Source organism: Mesoplodon bidens (assembly GCF_964165515.1).
Source record: "Mesoplodon bidens genome assembly, chromosome: 15".
In the NCBI taxonomy this organism is placed as follows: Eukaryota; Metazoa; Chordata; class Mammalia; order Artiodactyla; family Ziphiidae; genus Mesoplodon; species Mesoplodon bidens.
In genome coordinates, this window is record NC_138171.1 from 28,602,994 (window position 1) to 28,626,324 (window position 23,331).

General features: G+C 37.7%; 1 protein-coding gene across 3 annotated transcripts in view; it reads right to left on the reverse strand.

Annotated features, from left to right (window-relative positions):
• LOC308629093 (signal-regulatory protein beta-1-like) overlaps positions 1 to 13,124 on the reverse strand; it is a 36,099-nt gene extending 22,975 nt beyond the window's left edge. For all 3 annotated transcript variants that reach the window (XR_014017625.1, XM_081256563.1, XM_081256562.1), the window contains exon 1: positions 13,022 to 13,124. Coding sequence is in view for 2 of the 3 variants with exons in the window: in XM_081256563.1 (XP_081112689.1) it covers positions 13,022 to 13,097 (76 nt within the window). In the remaining variant the exon portion in view is untranslated. The remainder of the gene's footprint in view (positions 1 to 13,021) is intronic.
• Positions 13,125 to 23,331: the final 10,207 nt, after the last annotated feature.

The window sequence follows — 23,331 nt, forward strand, 5'->3', positions numbered from 1 at the left end:
GTGGAATCTTTAGGATTTTCTATATATAGTATCATGTCATCTGCATATAATGACAATTTTACCTCTTCCCTTCCAATTTAGATATTTTTACTTCTTTTTCTTCTCTGATTTCTGTAGCTGGGACTTCCAGTACTATGTTGAATAGAAGAGGTGAGAGTGGGCATCCTTGTCTTTTTCCAGATTTTAGTGGAAAATTTTTCAGATTTTCACCATTGAGTATTATTTTAGCTGTGCATTTGTCATAAATAGTTTTGTTCCCTGTATACCCACTTTAGCAAGAGTTTTTATCATGAATTGATGTTGAATTTTGTGAAATGTTTTTTCTGCATCTATTGAGATGATCATGTGGTATTGTTTCTGGGGTGTATCGTATTGATTTATTTCTGTATGTGTGTGTATCGTATTGATTTATTTCTGTATGTCGAAACATCCTTGTGAACTTGGGATGAATCCAACTTGTCTGTGGTGTATGATCTTGTTTATGTGTTGCTGGATTTGGTTTGCTAATGTTTTGTTGAGAATTTTTGCATCTATATTCATCAAAGATATTGGCTTGTAATTTTCTTTTTTGGTGGTGTCTTTGTGTGGTTGTGATATCAGGGTAATTGTGGCTTCATGGAATGTCTCTGGGAGTGTTTCCTCCTCTTCAACTTTTTGGAGGAGTTTGAGAAGGATCAGTGTAAGTTCTTCTATGTATGTTTGGTAGAGTTCACCTGTGAAGCCATCTGGTCCTGGACTTTTGTTTGTAGGAAGTTTTTTTATTACAGATTCTACTTCACCTCTCATGATCAGTCTGTTCAAATTATGTATTTCTTCTTGATTCATTACTGGTGGGCTGTATGTTTCTAGAAACTTGTCCATGTCTTCTATGTTGTCAAATTTGTTGGCATATAATTGTTCATAGTATTCCCTTATGGTTTTTTGTATTTCTGCAGTATCAGATGTAATGTCTCCTTTTTCATTTCTTATTTTGTTTATTCAGGATCTCTCTCTTTTCTTCTTGGTGAGCCTGGCCAAAGGTTTGTCAATCTTGTTACCCTTTCAAAGAACCAATTCTTGGTTTTATTGATTTTTTTCTACTGTTTTTTTAATCTCTATTTTATTTCCTCTCTGATATTTATTATTTCCTCCTTTCTGCTGGCTTTACATTTTGTTTGTTCTTTTTTTCTAATTCTTTTAAGTGGTAGACTATGTTGCTTATTTGAGGATCTTCTTGTTTTTTTGATGAAGGCTATGAACTGTATTGCTATGAACTTCCCTCTAAGGACTGCATTTGTTGCATCCCATAGATTTTGTATTGTTGTGTTTTCATTGTCATTTGTCTCAAGGTAATTTTTTTAAATTTCCTCTTTGATTTCATCGTCGACCCATTGGTTTTTTAGTAGCATGTTATTTGGTCTCCATGTAATCTTTTTCCTCATTTATTTTTCTGTGGTTGATTTTAGTTGAAGGCTGTTGTGTTCAGAAAAGATGTTTGAGATAATTTCTATACTCTTAAATTCATTGAGGTCTGTTTTGTGTCCCAATATGTGATCATTCCTAAAGAATGTTCCATGTACACTTGAAAAGAATGTGTAGTCTGTTTTTTTTTTTAATGTAAAGTCCTAAAAATATCAATGAAGTCTAACTGTTCTATTGTATCATCTAGGACGTTCTGTCTAGAAGATCTGTCCATTGATGTGAGTGGGGTGTTAAAGTCTAATTGTTGTATTCCTGTCAATTTCTCCCTTTATTTCTGTTTTATGTATTTGGCTGCTCCTATATTATGTGCATATATGTTGACTAGTGTAAAATCCTCTTCTTATGTTGAGCCTTTTATCATTATATAGTGTCCTTCTTTATCTTTATGGCCTTTGGTTTTTTTTTTGAGCTTCCATCATTTTATTCATTATAGCTAATATCAAGAGCCTAATATGTGTCAATCACTATATTTAGTGCTTTACATACATTATCTTTTTCTAAAGAAGGCTTTAAAATGGAAGCATTATATGCATACAAATCACATAAATACACAAATACATATACATGCATAAGTCATGAGCATATTGTGTGTTATCATAAAGTGAGCATACCCACGTAGTCACCACTTAGGTCAAGAAGTGGAATGTTACCAGGACCCCAGAAGCATTCCTCGTGTCTCCTCCCAGTGACTCCTCTCTTTCTTCTTTCTGAAATTTACTGCTGTCGTGACTTCTAACACCATAGGTTGGTTATACCTCTTTTTGAACTTTGTGTAAAATGGAATCAAGCAGTTTGCATTGTTTTCCTCAACATTACGTTTGTGAGATTCACTCACTTTGTTCCATATAGTAGTAATTTATTCAATCTTGCTTCATTCTAATGTGTGGCTGCCACACAACTTAAGTAAGGGGATGGAAAAAGATATTTCACGCAAACTGAAATGGGAAGAAAGTGGGGGTCACAATACTCATATCAGACAAAATAGACTTTAAAACAAAGGCCCTATAGATATGGGAACGTATGTATAGGGCCTTTGCTTTAAAGTCTATTTTGTCTGATATGAGTATTGTGACCCCCACTTTCTTCCCATTTCTGTTTGCGTGAAATATCTTTTTCCATCCCCTTACTTTCAATCTATGTGTGTCTTTTGCCCTAAACTGGGTCTCCTGTAGGCAGCATATTGTAGTCTCTTGTTTTTTTATCCAATCTGCCACCCTGTACCTTTTGACTGGAGCTTTCATTCCATTGATATTTAATGTAATTATTGATAGCTGTGTATTTATTGCCATTTTAAGCCTGTTTCCCCATTGATTTTGTATTTCTTCTTTGTCCCTTTCATTTTCTTTTTGTGGTTTGATGATTTTCTTTTGTATTATACTTATTTCTCTTCTTTCTGGTTTTTGTGAGTCTATTGTATGTTTTTGATTTGTGGTTACTCGTTTTTCAAGTATATTAACCCCATCTATATCTACTTGCCTTAGACTGGTAGTCATAGAGGCTCAAACACATTCTAGGAAATGAAAACAAATGTACATTTTCTTACTCTCCTCCCCCACATTTTATCAGTATGATTCTGATGTCCTCCTTTAAGTCTTCATGTTCATCCTTTTGCTGTTCATTGTGGTTATCATCACTTTCACAGAATTTTTTTGATTTTTAAAATCTGCATACTAGCTTATTTAAGTGATTTGCTTTCCAACTGTGATTTTGTCTTTCCTATATATTCTTACTTCTTTTCTAGAGAAGACCTTTCAATATTTCCTTTAGAATAGGTTTAGTATTGCTGTTTTCTTTTAGCTTTGCTTGTCTGAGAAATTCTTTATCTCTCCTTCTAAATGATAATCTTGCTGGGTAGAGTATTCTAGGTTGCAGATTTTTCCTTTTCAGGGCTTTGAATATATCTTGCCACTTCCTTCTGGCTTGCAAAGTGTCCGTAGAGAAATCTGCTGACAGCCTTATAGGGGTTCCCTTGTAATTAACTGTTTTTCTCTTGCTGCTTTTAGAATCCACTCTTTATCAACTTTTGCCATTTTTTATTAGAATACATCTTAGTGTAGGTCTCTTTGGGCTTACCTTGTTTGGGACCCTCTGTGCTTCCTGTACCTGGATATCTGTTTTCTTCTTTAGGTGTGGGAAGTCTTCAGCCACAATTTCTTCAAATACATTTTTGATCCCCTTTTCTCTTTCTTTCCTTTCTGGAATCCCTATTTTGTGTAGATTGGCAAGTTTTATATTATCCCATAGGTCTCTTACATTGCTTTCATTTTTTTTAATTTGGTTTTCTGTCTGCTGTCCTGATTGGGTGATTTCCATTATTCTATCTTCCAGATCACTTATGTGTTCTTCTGCATTATTCATTCTGCTATTCATTGCCTTTAGTTCACTCTTCGTCTCAGCAAATGAGTTTTCTATTTTTTCTTGGTTCCTCTTCCTAGTTTCTACTTCCTTTTTACAGTGTTCTGCACTTCTGTTGATACCCTTTTTAAATTCCGTCAGTATTTTCATTATCTCCTTTTTGAAATCTGTGTCTATTAGACTAAAGAGCTCTGTTTCAGTGTTTATTCTTTCAGGTGAATCTCTTGGTCTTTTAACTGGGATTGGCTCCTCTGCTTCTTCATTTTACTTATATTTTTCTTATTCTGTGAGTTTAGGAGAAAAAATTATCTACTGTGGTCTTGGAAGACTATTTACATGTGGGAATGTCCCTGTGTAGCTTGTGTGGGTTTAACATTTTTGATGTGAGGGCTGTTTTTAGTATGGATGCCTGCCAACTCTTTCCTCAGTGTGTGTTGGCCATTATCCCCTTGGTAGGGGGTATGAAGATGCAGTGGTTGGTGCCTGGTCCTGGGGTTCTTGGCAGGAGTGTTGGCTCACACATGCCTTGGAGCATGTGATGGGAGTGGAGGCAGCTCTCAACCACTCCTGTAGCCCCAGGGGGCAGCAGTGGCATACTGTAACTGCTCCTCGTGACTGTTCCTGAAGCAAAGGGTTGGTGGTGGTGACTGACAATAGCTCCTGGAGCTTGTGTAGGCAGTGTCCTGCCACCTGAAAGCATGCCTGGGGAAAAAGGCTGCAATGGCATGTCCTGCTCCTCCCCTCACACATCACCCAAACAATGGTGCCTGGCCTCTAAGGTGGCCCAGGCTTCCTCTGCATACACCCTCAGGTGGCGATGAACCAGGCTCCAGGCCCTTCAAGCTGTTCCCACGCAGACCACCCCAATCCTTCCCCGGGTCTGATCTCTGAATCCCAAGCTTCAGCACCCAGCCACCCACCGCATGGGCAGAAGTACATCTCAGGCTGGGGAGTGCAGGGCTGTGGCACTGACCATCTGTGCCAGTCCCTTTCCATTCTGGCTGCTGCAAACCAGTTGTTGTATTCTCTTCTGAGGTTCTGAAGCTCCCCATCTGTCCTAGCTGATCTCCCCACTGGTGAGGGGACTTGCCAGGGTGCAGAACCTTTCCTCTTTCACAGCTCCCTCCAATGGGTACAGGTCCCATCCAGATTCCTGTCTCATTTTCATTATTTTTTCTTTTGCCCTACCCGGTTACATGGAGAATTTCTTGCCCTTTCAGAAGTCTAAGTTCTTCTGTCAGTGTTCATTAGATATTCTGTGAGAATTATTCCACATGTAGATATATTTTTGATGTATTTATGGGAGGAGTTGAGCTTCACATCTTCCTCGTCCACCATCTTGATTGCTCCTCCTATATTGAAGGGGTACTTTCTGTCTACCACACACATCTGTCCTGACAGTTACAAAAACCAGTTGCCATAAGAAAACTCTATGTATGTGTCATTGTCACACAGGATGAATGACAGGGCAACTTATTGGAATCTGAAGAAGGGCTATTCAAGCAGCCCACTGGTCAAATAGTTTGTAAAATTAAACTAGATCAATGACAGAAGAGGAAATAAAATGTTCACAAATACATAGAAATCAAACAACCTTCTCTTAAAAAATCAGTAGGTCAAAGAAGAAATCACAAGGGAAATTAGAATGCCTGGAGAAAAATGAAAACATAAACACATAACACCAAAACGTGCAAGATGCACAGAAAGCAATCCTAAAGGGAAATTTATGGCTGAAAATGCAGACATTTAAGAAAAGATCACAGGGCTTCCCTGGTGGTGCAGTGGTTGAGAGTCCGCTTGCCGATGCAGGGTACGTGGGTTCATGCCCCAGTCCAGGAGGATTCCACATGCCACGGAGCAGCTGGGCCTGTGAGCCATGGCCGCTAAGCCTGCGTGTCCAGAGCCTGTGCTCTGCAGCGGGAGAGGCCACAACAGTGAGAGGCCTGCATACCGCAAAAAAAAAAAAAAAAAAAAAAAAAAAAAATCACTTGACTATATATGTGAGGGTTTATTTCTAGGTTTTCTATTCATTGCCATTGGTCTGTATATGTTTCTTAATGTGAGTACCACACTATTTTGATTATTGTAGCTTTGTATTAAGCTTTTAAATCTGGAAATGTGACTCCACAAACTATATGCTTCTTTTTCAAGATTGTTTGCTGATTTGAGGTTCCTTGAGATTTCATATGAAATTTAGAATGGAGTATTCTAGTTCTGAAAAAAAATGTCTTTGAGAGTTTAATAGGGGTTGTATAGAATGTTGTAGTTTCTTCAGTTAATATTGACATTTTAACAATATTGTCTCCCAATCTATAATAACAAGATGTTTTGTTCATTTATTTATGTCTTCTTTATTTTCTTTCAGCAATGTTTTGTACTTTTTGATGCACAAGTCTTTCATTTCCATGGTGAAGTTTACTCCTAAGTATTTTACACTTTTTGTAGCTATTACAAATGAAATTGCTAGCTTAACTTCCTTTTTGGATTGTTTGTCACTAGTGTGTAGAAAAGCAACTGATGTTTGTGTGTTGACATTATATCTCAAAAATTTGCTGAATTTATTTATTAGCTCTAATGCTTTTAAATGTTGGAATTTTTAGAACTGCTACATAAAAAATCATGTCATGTACAAACAAGAGAGTTTTACTTTTTTTTTTCCAATTTGAATGCCTTTTATATATTTTTCCTGCCTAATTGCTTTTGTTGGAACTTCCATTATTGTGTTGACTAGAAGTGGCAAAAGTGGACATCTTTGTTCTATTCCTGATCTTAGGGGAAAAGCTTACAGAATTTCACCATCAACTAGGCTGTTAGCTGTGGGTTTTTCATATATGACTTCATTTATTGGGCAATTTTCCATCTATTCCTAGTTTATTGATTGTTTTTATCATGGAAAATGTTGACTTTTATTAAATGCTTGTTCTGCGTCAGATGAGATGATCTTTTTTCCTCTTTATTCTATTAAAGTAGTAAAATGAATTGTTTGATTTTCATATGTTGAACCATTTTCACAATAAATCCCAGTTGGTCATGGTGCATAATTCTTTTAATATGCTATTGAATTGGGTTTGATAACATTTTGTTGATGATTGTTGCATCAATAGTCATAAAAGATATGGGTCTGTATTTTCTTCTTATTCCTTTGTCTGGCTTTGGTGTCAGAATAATGCCGAGAATGAGTTTTAATAGGCTCTGAAAAAATTAAGAAGTCTTCCTTCCTCTTCCGTGTTTTGGAAGTGTTTGAGGAGGAATAATGTTAGTTTTCTTTAAAAGTTTGGGAGAATTCAGCAGTGAAGCCAAGTGGTCCTGGGCTTTCTTTGTTGGGAGGTTTTTGATTATTGATTGAATATCATTGCTAGTTATAGGACTACTCTGATTTTATATTTCTTCATAATTCAGCCTTGGTGTAGTATATTTCTAGAAACTGGTCCATTTTATCTAGGTTATCCAATTTTTTGGTGTTTAATCATTCATAGTACCCTTTTATAATCATTTTTATCTCTGTAAAATTATTAGTAGGTTCTTTTATTTCTGATTTTAGTTATTTGGGCCTTCTCTCTCTCTTTCTCCCTGTTTTTTTGTTTCTTAGTCAATCTAGCTAAAATTTTGTCAATTGTATTAATCTTTTTGAAGAACCACTCTTGGTTTTGTTGATTTTCTCTGTTATTTTTTAATTCACATTTTATTTTTCTCTTCACTAACCTTGACTATTTCCTTTCTTTTCTAGCTTTGGGTTTTGGGTTTACTTTACTCTTCTTTCTCTAGTTTCTTATGGTGTATAGTATAAGGCCTAGCTTCTCCGCGGTATGTGGGACTATCCCAGACCGGGGCACGAACCCACGTCTCCTGCATCGGCAGGCAGACTCTCAACCACTGCGACACCAGGGAAGCCCTAGTCAAGTGATCTTTAACAAGGGTGTCAAGATCATTCAATGGACAAAGAACAGTGTTTTCAATACATGAATCTGAGGAAACTTGATATTTACATGCAAAAGAATGAAGCTGATCGTTACCTTACACCATATACAAAAAAGGTGTATAATCAAAGACCTAAATGTAAGAGCTAAAACTATAAAATTCTGAGAAAAACTCAGAGGTGAAACATTACATGACATTGAATTTAGCAATAATTTCTTGGATATGACACTGAAGGCAACAAAAAAATTTTTAGAAATTTTAATCTTGACTTCATCAAGATTAAAACTTTCCTGCACCAGAGGATACTATCAAGAGAGTGAAAAGACAATTTACAGAATGAGAGAAAACATTTGCAAAGCATATATCTCATAAGGGATATGTATCAAGAATATTTAAAGAAATCCTACTATTCAACAACAAAATAACAAACAACTCAATTTTAAAATGAACAAAAGAATTGAATAGATGTTTCTTTAAAGAAGATATACAGATGGTCAATAAGCATGTGAAACGATGTTCAACATCACTAATAATTGGGAAAATGCAAATTAAAACCACAGTGAGATACCCCTACATATCCTGTAGGATGGCTGTTACCAAAAACAAAACAAAAAAATTGAAAATAATGGTTAGTAAAATGTTGAGAAATTGAAACTCTTGTGCATTGCTGATAGGAGTGCAAAAATGGTGGAGTCTCCATGGAAACACTAAACACTAAAAACACTAAAAACACTAAAAAACACTAGTGTTTTTTAAAAAGTTTTTTTAAACTCTTTGTTATTTTTTTAAGTTAAACGTAGAATTTACTATATGATCCAATAAATCCACTCTTAGGTGTTTACCTTAAATAATTAAAAGCAGAAATTAAGCATACAATGGTCCATCAATGTTCATAGCTCCATTATTCTCAATACCAAAAGGTAGTAGAAACAACCCAAAATCTCGTCAACTGATGAATGTATAAAGAAAATGTGGTGTGTGTGTGTGTGTGTAAAATGGAATACAACTCAGCTGTAAGAAAATGAAAATTTGCTATTTGCAGCAACATGGATGGACTTGGAAGGCGTTGTGCTAAGTGAAGTAAGTCAGACAAAGACAAATACTGTATGATATCACTTATATGCGAAATCTAAAGAATACAACAAGCTAGTTAATATAACAAGAAAGAAACAGACTCACACTAGTGGTTACCAGCGGGGAGAGGGAAGGTGGGAGGGGCAATATAGGGGTAGGCGATTAAGAGTTACAAATTATTATGTATAAAATAAGCTACAAGGATATACTGTACAACACCAGAAATGTAGTCAATATTTTATAATAACTATAAATGGAGTATAACCTTTAAAAATTGTGAATCACTATATTGTACACCTGTAACTTATGTAATATTTTACAGCACCTATATTTCAATAAAAAGGGGTAGTATAAACAACCCAAAATTCCATTAATGGATGAAAGGATAAACAAAATGTGATATATATATATATCTTTATATATACACATATACATATAAAATATATATGAAATATGTATGAAATATATACAATATATTTCAGCCCCAAAAATCAATGATATTCTGACACCTTCCACAGCATGTATAAACATTAAAAATATGCTCAGTGAAATAAGCTAGATTCAAAAGGAAAATAGACTATTCCACTTATATGAAGTCCATAGAATAGGCAAATTCACAGAGAAAAAGTAGAATACAGGTTACCAGTGGCTGCAGGGAAGGAGAACTGGGGAGTTATAGCTTAATGGATACAGAATTTCTGCTACAGATGTTGAAAAAGTTCTGGAAGTGTATACTGGTGATGGATTCACAACACTGTGAAGGAACATAGTGCCACTTTGTAACCTTCAAAATAGTTAAAATGGTAAATTTCATGTTATGTATATTTTACTGCAATAAAAGATGTGAACTGAAATAAGATGATTGCCCCATGCAGAGCCTTTGAATTGGACTAAATAGCTCAAAAGAAAATAAAATGTGTGGTTCTAAACGCTGATACATTTGAGAAACCTACAAGTGAGTGAGGAGATGGAACCATGGAGGCAAGCAAGGAAACAGTAAACTCCAAAATCGTGTTTTGAAAAGAATTGTGGGTGGTTGACTATGTTTAGACAATGAGTTATGAGTTGAAGGAACATAAGTCACCGCTGGGCCAATCATTTAACTACAGTTGCAAGTTTTCCAGGTTGATTTCACAGCCTCACTGACTACCAAGTTTCTGGAGATACAGAGAAATGTAAACACATTCCATCTTATCTGAAATGTCCTATTAAACAGGCATGGGTCTAACTGCAGAGATATAAACCAGAGGAGCAGGCTGTTGTGGCGCCACAAGCAAATCCTGTGTTCTTTTCTATTTCTTCCCTACTCCTTAGGGAGAAAATTTGTGGTTCACCTTTGCAGAGTGTGAGCTGGTAAACCCACCCACTAAGCACTGTTTCTAACCAATCATGCCACGTAAGGAGGGCACATGCTATTACAGGGCAGGTGCTGTGATGTGCCAAGAATATCAAGTGGTTTGGGTTTTTAAGTCTGGAGAAGAAGAGTGAGGTCAGGGAAGCTGAACTGCTAAGACAGAAATGGGAAGAAATATGAAAGAACGTTGGAGGGAGAAATGAAAGGAGAGGAGGAGAAAAGAGGGATCAGAGGGTTGAGAGGAGCCAAGGGATAGCAAAAACTCTACAATCTGTGTATCAATAATTCTCCTATTACCTCTCTGGTCTAGGCCTTTCCCCGGAACTCTGGACTTGTATGTCCAACTATCCACTCGTCATCTTCTTTGGATAGAAATAAACATCCCACAGTTAACACATCTAAAACTGAACTGAATTTCCCCTACACCCTCTATATCTCACCTGAATCCCCTTTCTTCTTCCAGATGCTCAGATCTCAAAACCTTGGAGCTTTTCTCTCCCACCACAAATCCTACACATCAAGAAATCCTGTTGCCTCCTCTTCAGCGTCCATCCAGAATCTGAACTCCTTCTCTTATCTCTACTAGGTACTCTCCAGGTGCAACTCACTTTTACTTTTTTTGCATGAATGTCATGACCTCAAATGCTCTAGTTTCCTCTGTCTGTGTCCTCTGCAGTCTATTCTCAACGAAATGCTAAAATAAATTAAAACTCATGTTAGATCATGTCACTTCTCCCTTCAAAACTTTGCAATGGCAAAGATTTCACTCAGAGCAAAAGCCCAAATCCTTCAACACAGGAGGATGGTTCTACTTTCAGGACCTTTGCACATGCTGTTTCCTGTCAGGAGGTCTCCTCCCCCAGATAACCACATGGCTCACTCCAGAACCTTCTTTCAATCTTGGCTCACATTTCCCCTTCTAAGTGATGCCCCGCCCCCGCCACAAGACTACCAGGTTTAAAATACATCCCACGCTACAGATTCTCCAAATTCTGTCATCCGGCTACTCTTTTTTTTAACACACCACTTTCTAATATACTATGTTATTTACTTAATTATAAGTCTATTGTTATTGTCAGTTCTTCCACTAAGATAAAGACCCATGCAGGCTACTACTTTGACTTTTATTCACCAAGGTACCCCACATTCCTCTAAGAGTTCCTGGCATATAGTAGTATGCAAAAAATATATGTATGTTGTGGGAATTGCCCAGTGTGACATCTCCCTGAGGCATTTAGTTCTAAGTGGGTAATCTCTGTGAAAATTATGTCAGAAACTGAGTTTCCCATGTAGATGAGTTGGTGAAAAACAAAAAGGAACTTGCATGTATGCAGGAAGCAGAAGAACCTAGGTAAAGGAAAACCACAAACCTTCTTTCCCACACTCCACCCTTGTACACACCCATTGGCAGAAACTGCAGAAATCTCATGGGATGGAAGCAGGGCCACGGTATCAAGAAGAGCAATTGTTAAAATTATGAGCTCTAGTATGAGATTGCTTGAGTACAAATCATACCTCTACCATGTACCACTGAGTGACCTTGAACTTCTCCTTGCTCAGTTTTCTTATCTGTAAGTTAGGGGTGACAAGAGGATCTAGCTTGGATATAATGATTACATGAGTTAACAGCTGTGGGCATTTCCAACAGTGTCTGGCACACGATGAGTGTTCAAGAAAATGAATAGTTATTACTCATTAGATTTCTTGAAGCATGGAGGCTTCAACTAGCATTCAATGATATAGCTATAGATAGTTATAGATATGGATATAAATATAATTACAGATACAGATATGGATATGAATATATAGGTCATATAGGCAAGAGTCTCTGTGTCTTTGATACCCTCTTTTCTTCCTCACCCCTATCCAGCATGGAAGAGTGGACTCCAAGATAGTAATGCACAAAATTCTACTCATTTACCAGGAGAGTTTTCTTGTCTTGGGTGTGGGTAAGGGGTAGATTTATAGAGAAGTAGAAAAGGAGGGATGTTGCTGAAAGACAGCAAAGACTAAACATCTGATGTCATCTCATGTAGACTGAAAAATGATTTAGGGGAAAAATAAGGAAGTCTTTTTGAAATCCAATGTGTCTGGGAACAATTCCTCACACCCACTTATACACATACATACACACACGCACACATTAATACATGCATCCACAAACATGTATTAAAGTGTAACCTATTATGCTAGTGTACTTGTTTTGAGGATCAAACGAAATTAAAATGCATGTTAAAAGCTTAGTGAAAAAAAAATTTAGCACATAGAAAAACCATCCAACACATCATTGACAAAAATTTGGGAGTACACATTGCAAGATTTGAACTCTGCTGTTCTCTGAGTGGCATGATGGGTGATGACAAATCTATTGTTTCCTTCTCAGAATTTTCTGATTTTTCTTCCATTAGCCTTCTCTGAGAAGCTGAGCAGCACAACATGGTTAAAAGAATCAACTCTGGAGCTGTACGGCCTGGACAAGAATCCTGTGCTCCACTGCCTTAGATAGGTGATGTCAGGCAAGTTACTGTCCCGGCCTCAGTTTCCCCATTTGCAAATCAGGGATAATAGTCATAGCTACCACACTAGGATTTTGTGAGGATTAAACAAGTTAATACACACAAAGCTTTCATTGTTGGTGTTTGAAGCATCATCTGTTTCAATGCCTCTGGTAACCAGCTGCAGGCAATGGATCCACAGAGAAAATGCTCAGATCCCTGATTTCATGCTCTTGAATAATGCCCAGTCCTTGGACTTCTGCCCAGGTGGCACACCCATGTTTACATTTAAGACCTAAAAGTGCAGGGGCAGGGGGAGGTCCAGGGGTCAGGGAAAGGGGATTCTACCCCAAGGAATGCTTACCTGTGAGTCCTAGCAGTAGAGTCAGAAGCAGGCAAGGAGGAGGATGGTTGGACAAGGAGACAGGGATGGGCATCATGGAAGCCTGAGGAGCCTGCTCTGTCCAAATGTGCGTCCTGGGGAGAACCTGCACTTCCGTGCTCTGTGGAGAGGAAGGAAGCCCCACCTCCCAATGATGTAAGAGGAAGTGCCTATGATGGGATGAAATGGCTGTGAGATCTTAATCCACTTCTAGGTTCTAGACAGTTCCTGCTTCAGATGGTGAAATGGAAATCAGGCAGAGAAAGCAGATGGAAAGTGAGGAGTTACTCATCTTATGTTTTCAGAGGGATTGGACAAGCCTAATAGAAATAAACTTGCTCCCTACTGGGGGTCTCTGTTCTCTCCACTGGGCCCCTCACTCCATTCATAGTGAACCCCTATTTGGAAGCCCCAGGCAAACTCACAGATCCCAAGAAGGATCTGTGGTTGTGGGCTGTGTTCCAAAGTCCCAAGCCCAGGAGCCTAGGATGTGGCTGGCTTGTGGCCTCATTCTGGAACCCACCTCAACAAAGACCAACTCAACTTAAAAAAGGAAGAGGGTTCTCCAGGCCTCTCAAATATGGGATGGAACTAGATCTGCTCCTGAAATGACTTTCTATTCCAAGCCTTTATTGATATAACTGGTAAAACTTAGCCCAAAAGCACAGTGCAATGAGGACCTCAGAACTTGTATCACCTGCATCTAAAAAAGGAATCATTTCCTACTTCTTTCAGGAGAGGAAGTGGGTTATAGGACCCAGAAATTACACTCCCAGGCATTTATCTAAGAGAAATGAAAACTATGTCTACACAAAACTGGTGCACATATGTTATAGCAAATTTCTTTGTAAAGCAAAAAAATGGAAAAAAATTAAAATGTCTCACAAGAAGTGAACAGTTTAACTAACTGTGGTACATCCATACCAGGAAATACTACTCAGCAATACAAAGGAATAAGTTATATATGTGTGTAACAACCGAAAGTCTCTTGAAGGCATTATGTTGAGTAAACAAAGACAATCTCAAAATATCAATTCCACTGATATAACAGTCTCAAAATTATATATAGGGAGAAAACAGAATGGCATTTGCCAGAGGTTTGGTTTGGTGGGGATGTGTCACTTTAAAGGGCTAGCACATGGGAGACTTTGTGGTCATGGAATGTTCTGCATTCTGACCATGGTGGTGGTTACACAAACGTACAGACAAGAGGATCAACATGAACCAAAACTGAGAATGTTACAAACTCAGCTATAAATAAGAATTTCATAGTCACAATAATATAGACACTGTCTATTAAGTTATCCAAAACTATGCTTACTTTAGGATGATAAGGATATATAATGTGCGTATGTGTCATGAGGTCAGGAGTAACAAAACATTACATACCCGTCTTCCATAGTGGGATATCAATAAATAATGTCTAAGAGTGAGAAAACAAGAAGTGCTATAGAAGCATGCTGTATGACATTTGACATTAAAACCTAAAATAATCAGTTGAAAGATTTGAAAGTGGTTTCTCCTCAGAGGTGGAAAATGGCAGGAGGTTAGAGAGACTCCAGTTTTCATATGTAGAACTTGTAGAACTATTTGTCTTATAAATCATTTGGATATGAATATTTGATAAAGATGAAACTAATTTGGATAATTGGGTTAAAGTTAACAGAGTTACACACACAAAAATGCCCTTACAATTAGCAATGCTGGAGTTTTGTAAGCTTGCTGGATAAAATATTGATGATCTACCTCAATTACAATCAGTAGTCAAAACTAGTGGAAGCAGTAATAATAATTTTTACAGATTACATAAACTAGAAATTACTAAAGATAGCTGAAACTAAAGATGCATAAGACAATTAGGGGGAAAAATTGTAAAACTGTGAATTTAAAATTACTTTAACAATGGAATAAATGGAGGTATATCATATCCATGAATAAGAAAACTCAATATTTGAAAAGATTTCACTTTTCCCAAATTAATATATAAATTCAATGTAATCAAATAATAATTCTAAAACTGTTTTTCATGAAACTTGAAAGAGTGATTCTAAAATGCATTTGGAGACTGAAACTAAGGGGATGAGAAAGGGAAATCATACAAATGGAAATGCTAAGGAAACAGGTGTATCAATGCATCAGACAAAATACACTTTATGGAAATGTTATAACAAAAGACAAAGGAGGGATTGGTTAATGATGGCAGAGCAGAAGGACGTGTGCTCACTCCCTCTTGCAAGAGGACCAGAATCACAACTAAATGCTGAACAATCATTGACAGGAAGACACTGGAACTCACCAAAAAATATACCCCACATCCAAAGACAAGACAAGCAGCAATGAGATGGTAGGAGAGAGGCAATCACAATAAAATCAAATCCCATAAACGCTGGGTTGGTGACCCAGAACTGGAGAACAATTATACTACAGAAGTCCACCCACTGGAGTGAAGGTTCTGAGCCCCACATCAGGCTTCCCAACCTGGCTGTCCAGCAACGTGAGAAGGAATTCCCAGAGAATCAGACTTTGAAGGCTACTGGGATTTAATTGCAGGACTTCAACAGGACTGGGGGAAACAGAGACTCCACTCTTGGAGAGCACACACACAAACTAGTGTGCAAATCAGGACCCAGGGTGAAGGAGCAGTGAGCCCATAGGAGACTGAACCAGACCTACCTGCTAATGTTGGAGGGTCTCCTACAGAGGTGGGGTGTGGCTGTGGCTCACCGCAGGGACAAGGACACTGGCAGCAGAAGTTCTGGGAAGTACTCCTTGGCATTAGACTTCCTGGAATCTGCCATTAGCTCCACCAAAGAGGCTGTAGCCTCCAGTGCTAGGTCACCTCAGGCCAAACAAGCACCAGGGAGGGAACTCAGCCCCACCCACCAGCAGAGAAGTGGATTAAAGTTTTACTGATCTCTGCCCACCAGAGCAACACACAGCTCTACCCACCTCCAGTCCCTCCCATCAGGAAGCTTACACAAGCCTCTTAGATAGCCTCATCCACCAGAGGGCAGACAGCAGAAGCAAGAAGAACTACAATCTTGCAGCCTATGGAAAAAAAACCACATTCACAGAAAGATAGACAAAATGAAAAGGCAGAAGACTATGTACCACATGAAGGAACAATATAAAACCCCAGAAAAACAACTAAATGAAGTGAAGATAGGCAACCTTCCAGAAAAGGAATTCAGAATAATGATAGTGAAGATGATCCAGGACATCGGAAAAAGAATGAGGCAAAGAACAAGAAGATGCAAGAAAAGTTTAACAAAGACCTAGAAAAATTAAAGAACAAACAAACAGAGATGAATAATAAAATAATTGAAATGAAAAATACACTAGAAGGAATCAATAGCAGAATAACTGAGGCAGAAGAACGGATAAGTGACCTGTAAGACAGAATGGTGGAATTCACTGCCATGGAACAGAATAAAGAAAAAAGAATAAAAAGAAATGAAGACAGCCTAAGAGACCTATGGAACAACATTAAGCCCACAGATATTTGCATTATAGGGATCACAGAAGGAGAAAAGAGGGAAAGGACCTGAGAAAATATTTGAAGAGATTATAGTTGAAAACTTCCCTAACATGGGAAAGGAAATAGCCAACCAAGTCCAGGAAGTGCAGAGAGTCCCAGGCAGGATAATCCCAGGGGGAAACACTCCAAGACACATAGTAATCACATTGACAAAAATTAAAGACAAAGAAAAATTATTAAAACAACAAGGGAAAAACAACAAGTAACATATAAGGGACCTCCCATAAGGTTAACAGCTGATTTCTCAGCAGAAACTCTACAAGCCAGAAGGGAGTGGCACAATATATTTAAAGTGATGAAAGGGAAGAACCAACAACCAAGATTACTCTAGCTGGCAAGGATCTCATTCAGATTCTACAGAGAAATCAAAAGCTTTACAGACAAGCAAAAGCTAAGAGAATTCATCACAACAAAACCAGCTCTACAACAAATACTAAAGGAACTTCTCTAAGTGGGAAACATAAGAGAAGAAAGGGAGCTACAAAAACAAATACAAAACAATTAAGAAAATGGTAATAGGAACATACATATTGATAATTATATTAAATGTGAATGGATTAAATGCTCCAACCAAAAGACACAGGCTCGCTGAATGGATACAAAAACAAGATCCATATATATGCTGTCTACAAGAGACCCACTTCAGACCCTAGGACCCATATAAACTGAAAGTGAAGGGATGGAAAAAGATATTCCATGCAAATGGAAATCAAGGTGAAGCTGAGGCAAAGTGAGAGTAGCACTGACATATATACACTACCAAAGGTAAAATAGTTAGCTAGTGGGAATCAGCAGCATAGCACAGGGAGATCAGCTCAGTGCTTTGCAATGACCTAGAGAGGTGGGATAGAGAGGGTGGGAGGGAGGCTCAAGAGGGAGGGGATATGAGGAAATATGTATGCATATGGCTGATTCACTTTATTGTACAACAGAAACTAACACAGTATTGTGAAGCAATTATACTCCAAAAAAGATCTATTTAAAAAAAAAGAAAAAGAAAAGAAAGCTGGATAGCAATACTCATATTAGATAAAATAGACTTTAAAATAAAGAATGTTACAAGAGACAAGGAAGAACACTACATAATGATCAAGGGATCTATCCAAGAAGAAGATATAACAATTATAAATATATATGTACACAACATAGGAGCACCTCAATACATAAGGCAACTGCTACAGCTCTAAAAGAGGAAATCGACAGTAGCACAATAATAGTGGGGGACTTTACTTTTTATTTGTGGTACGTGGGCCTCTCACTGTTGCGGCCTCTCCCGTTGCAGAACACAGGCTCCGGATGCACAGGTTCAGCAGCCATGGCCCATGGGCCCAGCCGCTCTGCGGCATGTGGGATCCTCCCAGACCGGGGCATGAACCTGCATCCCCTGCATCAGCAGGCAGACTCTCAACCACTGCACCACAAGGGAAGCCCTAGTGGGGGACTTTAACACTTCACTTACACCAATGGACAGATCATCCAGACAGAAAATTAATAAGGAAACACAAGCTTTAAATGACACAATAGACCAGATAGATTGAATTGATATTTATAGGACATTCCACCCGAAAACAGCAGATTACACTTTCTTCTCAAGTGCACACAGAGCATTCTCCAGGATAAATCACATCTTGGCTCACAAATCAAGCCTCAGTAAATTTAAGAAAATTGAAATCATATCAAGCATCTTTTCTGACCACAACGCTATGAGATTAGAAATAAATTACAGGGGAAAAAAACATAAAAAACACAAACACATGGAGGAAAAACAATACATTACTAAATAACCAAGAGATCACTGAAGAAATCAAAGAGGAAATAAAAAAGTACCTAGAGACAAATGACAATGAAAACACGATGATACAAAACCTATGGGATGCAACAAAAGCAGTTCTAATAGGGAAGTTTATAGCACTACAATCTTATTGCAAGAAACAAGAAAAATCTCAAATAAACAATCTAACCTTACACCTAAAGGAACTAGACAAAGAAGAACAAACAAAACCCAAAGTTAGCAGAAGGAAAGAAATCATAAATATCAGAGCAGAAATAAAAGAAATAGAAACAAAGAAAGCAATAGCAAAGATCAATAAACTAAAAGCTGGTTTTTGAGAAGATGAACAAATTGATAACTTTAGCCAGACTCATCAAGAAAAAGAGGGAGAGGACTCAAATCAATAAATTAGAAATGGAAAGGGAGAAGGTACAACAGACACTGCAGAAATACAAAGCATCGGGGCTTCCCTGGTGGCACAGTGGTTGAGAATCTGCCTGCCAATGCAGGGGACACAGGTTCGATCCCTGCTCTGAGAAGATAGCACATGCTGCAGAGCAACTAGGCCCGTGAGGCACAACTACTGAGCCTGCATGTCTGGAGCTTGTGCTCTGCAACAAGAGAGGCCGTGACAGTGAGAGGTCTGCACACCGTGATGAAGAGTGACCCCTGCTTGCCGCAACTAGAGAAAGTCCTCACACAGAAACAAAGACCCAACACAGCCAAATAAATAAATAAATAAATAAATAAATAGCATTCCCTTTAAAAAAAAAAAAAGAAAGAAAAGAAATACAAAGCATCATAAGAGACTACTACAAGCAACTTTATGCCAATAAAATAGACAACCTGGAAGAAACGGACAAATTCTTAGAAAGATATAACCTTCCAGACTGAACCAGGAAGAAATAGAAAATATGAACAGACCAATCACAAGTAATGAAATTGAAACTGTGATTTAAAATCTTCCAACAAATAAAAGTCCAGGACCAGATGACTTCACAGGCGAATTCTATCAAACATTTAGGGAAGGATAACACCCATCTTCTCAAACTCTTCCAAAAAATTGCAGAGGAAGGAACACTCCCAAGCTCATTCTTTGAGGCCACCATCACCCTGATACCAAAACCTGACAAAAATACTACAAAAAAAGAAAATTACAGACCAATAACACTGATGAATATAGATGCAAACATCCTCAACAAAACACTAGCAAACAGAATCCAACAACATATAAAAGGATCATACACCACAATCAAGTGGGATTTATCCCAGGGATCCAAGGATTCTTCAATATGTGCAAATCAATCAATGTGATACACCATATTAACAAACTGAAGAATAAAAACAATATAATCATCTCAATAGATGCAGAAAAAGCTTTTGACAAAATTCAACACCCATTTATGATAAAAACTCTCCAGAAAGTGGGCATAAAGAGGACCTACCTCAACATAATAAAGGCCATATATGACAAACTCACAGCAAACATCATTCTCAATGGTGAAAAACTGAAAGCATTTCCTCTCTGATCAGGAACAAGACAAGGATATCCACTCTTACAACTATTATTCAACATGGTTTTGGAAGTCCTAGTCACAGCAATCAGAGAAGAAAAAGAAATAAAAGGAATACAACTTGGAAAAGAAGAAGTAAAACTGTCACTGTTTGCAGATGACATGATACTATACATAGAGAATCCTAAAGATGCCACCAGAGGGCTTCCCTGGAGGCACAGTGGTTAAGATTCCACCTGCCAATGCAGGGGACAGAGGTTCATGCCTGGTTCAGGAAGATCCCATATGCCGTGGAGAAACGAAGCCTGTGAACCACAACTACTAAGCCTGCACTCTACAGCCCACAAGCCACAACTACTGAAGCCCACATGTCTAGAGCCCATGCTTCACAACAAGAGAAGCCACCATAATGAGAAGCCCGTGTACTGCAATGAAGAGCAATCCCTGCTCACCGCAACTAGAGAAAGACAGGGTGCAGCAGCAAAAACTGAACTCAGCCATAAATAAATAAATAAATAAATAAATGTTTGAAAAAGATGCCACCAGAAAACTACCAGAACTAATCAATGAATTTGTAAAGTGCAGGACACAAAATTAATGTACAGAAATCCCTTGCATTCCTATACACTAACAATGAAAGATCAGAAAGAGAAATTAAGGAAACAATCCCATTCACCATTGCAACAAAAGAATAAGATACCTAGGAATAAATCTACCTAAGGAGGTAAAAGACCTGTACTCAGAAAACTATAAGACACTGATGAAAGAAATCAAAGGTGGCACAAACAGATGGAGAGATATACCATGTTCATGGATTGGAAGAATCAATATTGTGAAAAGGACTATACTACACAAAGCAATCTACAGATTCAATGAAATCCCTATGAAAATACCCATGACATTTTTCATACAGGTAGAACAAATAATCCTAAAATTTATATGGAACCACAAAAGATCCTGAATTCCCAAAGCAATTTTGAGAAAAAAAGTATCATGCTTTCTTACTTCAGACTATACTACAAAGTTACAGTAATCAAAACAGCATGGTATTGGCACAAAACAGCCACATAGCTCAATGGAACAGAATAGAATGCCTAGAGATAAACCCACACACTTACGGTCAGTTAATCTATGACAAAGAATGCAAGCATATACAATGGAGAAAAGACAGTCTCTTCAATAAGTGGTGCTGGGAAAACTGGATAGCAACATGTAAAAGAATGAAATTAGAACATTGTTTCACACCATACACAAAAATAAATTGTAACTGATTAAAGAACTAAACGTAACACCCGAAACCATGAAACTCCTAGGCAGAACACTCTTTGACATAAGTTGTAGTAATATTTTTTGGATCTGACTCCTAAAGCAAAAGAAAGAAAAGCAAAAACAAACAAATGGGACCTAATTAAAATTAAAAGCTTTTGAACAGCAAAGGAAATCATTCACAAAACAAAAAGACAACCTACTGAATGGAAGAAAATATTTTGCAAATAATATGACTGATAAGGAGTTAATTTCCAAAATATATAAACAGATCATACAACTCAATACCAAAAAACAACCCGATTAATAAATGGACAGAAGACCTGAATAGACATTTTTCCAAAGAAGACATACAGATGGCCAACAGGCACATGAAAAGATGCTCAACATTGCTAATCACCAGAATATGCAAATTAAAACCACAATGAGACATCACCTTACACCTGTCAAAATGGCTAGCCTCAAAAACTCTACAAATAACAAATATTGGTAAGGATGTTGAAGAAAGGGAACCGTAGTACACTGTTGGTGGCATTATAAATTGATGCAGCCACTATGTAAAACAGTATGGAGGTTCCTCAGAAAACTGAAAATAGAACTACCATATACCCAGCAATTCCACTGTATTCAAAGAAAACAAAACCACTAATTTGGAAAGATACATGAACCCCAATGTTCATAGCAGCATTATTTATAATAGCTGAGATATGGAAGCAACCTACGTGTCTATCATCAGATGAATGGATAATAAAGATGTGGTATATATATAATATATAATATATATTATATATATTATATACATATATATAATGGAATGTTAGTCATTTTTAAAAATGAAATTCTGCCATTTGCAACAACGTGGATGGACCTGCAGGGTATTATGCTTAGTGAACTAAGTCAGACAGAGAAGGACAAATACTGTGTTATCACTTATACATGGAATGTAAAAAATAAAAAAATGAATGAATATAACAAAACATAAAGAGACTCATAGATATAGAGAACAAACTGGTAGTTACCAGTGGGGAGAGGGAAGGGGATTAAGAGATTAAAGCTACTATTTAAAAAAAAAAGCAACAAGGATATATTGTATAGCACAAGAAAATATAGCCATTATTTTGTAATAACTTTAAATAGAGTACAATCTATAAAAATCCTGAATCACTATGTTGTACACCTAAAACTAACATAATATGTAAATCAACTATACTTCAATTTCTGAAAAGCAGAAAATAAAGTAAAATAAAACACATGGGGGGGTTTCCCTGGTGGCGCAGTGGTTGGGAGTCCGCCTGCCGATGCAGGGGACACGGGTTCGTACCCCGGTCCGGGAGGATCCCACATGCCGCGGAGCGACTGGGCCCGTGGGCCACAGCTGCTGAGCCTGCACGTCCGGAGGCTGTGCTCCGCAACGGGCGAGCCACAACAGTGAGAGGCCCGCGTACCGCAAAAAACAAACAAAAACAAAAAAACAAAAAAAAACCACATGGGGGCCAAAAATAGCCATGACAGCTTTGAACAACCAGAAAAGGTGGGAAGATTTACCCAAATGAGGTACTAAAACTTATTATAAAGCTATTCTAACTAAGACAGGGTAGTTTGGTCAGAGAGATAGATAAAGAGCTCAATGGAACGAAAACCACATTCAAAGAACCAGAAATTTATGGAAACTTGATGTATGGCAAAGGGGCAGTGCGGATCAAAATAATAATAATAATAATAATATCTCAATAAGATCCCCACCTGTAATACACACACACACATACACACACACGAAAAATAAAGTGAGATCAAAGGCATTAATGGAAAGAGCAAAACTTGATCGAGAAGTGAAAACCACTAGGATTGACACATATACTTTATTGATACTATGTATAAAATAGACAAGTGATGGGAACATACTGTATAGCACAAGGAATCTACCTAATGCACTGTGGAACCTAAATGGGAGGGAAGTCCAAAAAGGAGTGGATATCTATATGTGTATGGCTGATTCATTTTGTTGTGCAGTGGAGGCTAACACAACATTGTAAAGCAACCATACTCCAATAAAAAATTTTTTAGAAAAAGAATTGAAAACCTTTTTTAAAAAACATATAACAAAATCTCCAAATGAGGGCTTCCCTGGTGGCGCAGTGGTTGAGAATCTGCCTGCTAATGCAGGGGACACGGGTTCGAGCCCTGGTCTAGGAGGATCCCACAT